This window comes from Sinocyclocheilus rhinocerous, unplaced genomic scaffold, assembly GCF_001515625.1.
Source record: "Sinocyclocheilus rhinocerous isolate Xijiao unplaced genomic scaffold, SAMN03320098_v1.1 C36237954, whole genome shotgun sequence".
Lineage (NCBI taxonomy): Eukaryota > Metazoa > Chordata > Actinopteri > Cypriniformes > Cyprinidae > Sinocyclocheilus > Sinocyclocheilus rhinocerous.
In genome coordinates this window covers 1-930 of record NW_015776758.1, presented here as the reverse complement: position 1 = coordinate 930, position 930 = coordinate 1, and the positions used below count along the sequence as shown (strand labels likewise).

The 930-nt window shown below is 47.2% G+C and overlaps 1 protein-coding gene across 1 annotated transcript; it reads right to left on the bottom strand.

The window, feature by feature from the left end:
• Positions 1-3: 3 nt before the first annotated feature.
• LOC107735688 (homeobox protein Hox-A9a-like) lies at positions 4-924 on the bottom strand (the record flags this gene model as incomplete). The annotated part of the gene is made up of 2 exons (XM_016547292.1): positions 367-924; positions 4-68 (listed from the first exon to the last, which is right to left on the bottom strand). Coding segments are annotated over exons 1-2 (579 nt in total), but the record flags the coding sequence as incomplete, so codon positions are not given.
• Between the last annotated feature and the right edge of the window lie 6 nt (positions 925-930).

The following is a 930-nucleotide window of genomic DNA, read 5'->3' as shown; positions in this document are numbered from 1 at the left end:
GTGCTTAGTATAAGGGCATCGTTTTTTACGCGTCGAGCTCGCGTGTAGCCAGTTTGACACAGGGTTGTCTGGGGAAAGGTAGAGGGAAGGGAAAGAAGGTTTCGAAATCAAAAGCGAGTAGAGAACGATTTTAACACAAGACCATATATCTAAAAATCCAGACAATGGCATAAATCACAGTTACCCAAACATATCTCAGGGCCTCGTAACAATCACGCCTAAACGGAAGTGAATATCCTATTTCGCACGATTTTACAGCCTTTAACTAGAATGAGAATAATATTAAAACGCAGGAATTTATCAATAGTGCTTAATATAAATTTTATATAATTGTACTCAAATATCCCACCATTTGGCCAGCCTTACCTGGATCAGCGCCCGGTTTCTCCTCTATATCGTCTCCCTTGTCAGCAGTCCGGCCAGATACTGTCTCAGTGTTGGTAGAACATCCTCCGTTAGTGAAGACTCCAGAAGGGAGTACGGCATGTGAACTGGCCTCTGTGCCGTTATCATTCGTTCTATTTGTATCAGGTTTGGCAAGATAGTGATGGATTGTCGGTACCTCAGAGAGTGGCAGCCCACATGCAGAGTCCAAAAACCAAGACTGCACATAATCCCCAACTACTGGAGGTTGCGTATGCGGCTGATATACTGACGGTACACCGCTGGAGTAATGCGTTGGGATGTGGCCCCAACCCGAGCCACCATAAACGGGTTGCTTTGCCGAGAATGTGCAGGGACCGAGCTCTGTATGGTCTGTGGGTAGAACGGAGGGCCTGTGCTGAATGAGTCCTGAACCTGAGGGGAAGCGATTCTCCTCGTTGTCCGGCATAACAAGAGAGTCAACATAATATCCTGTCAGAGCTCCGGATGTCGACATGGCCGGGACGCGCTCTCATTCATACACACACACACACACACACACACACA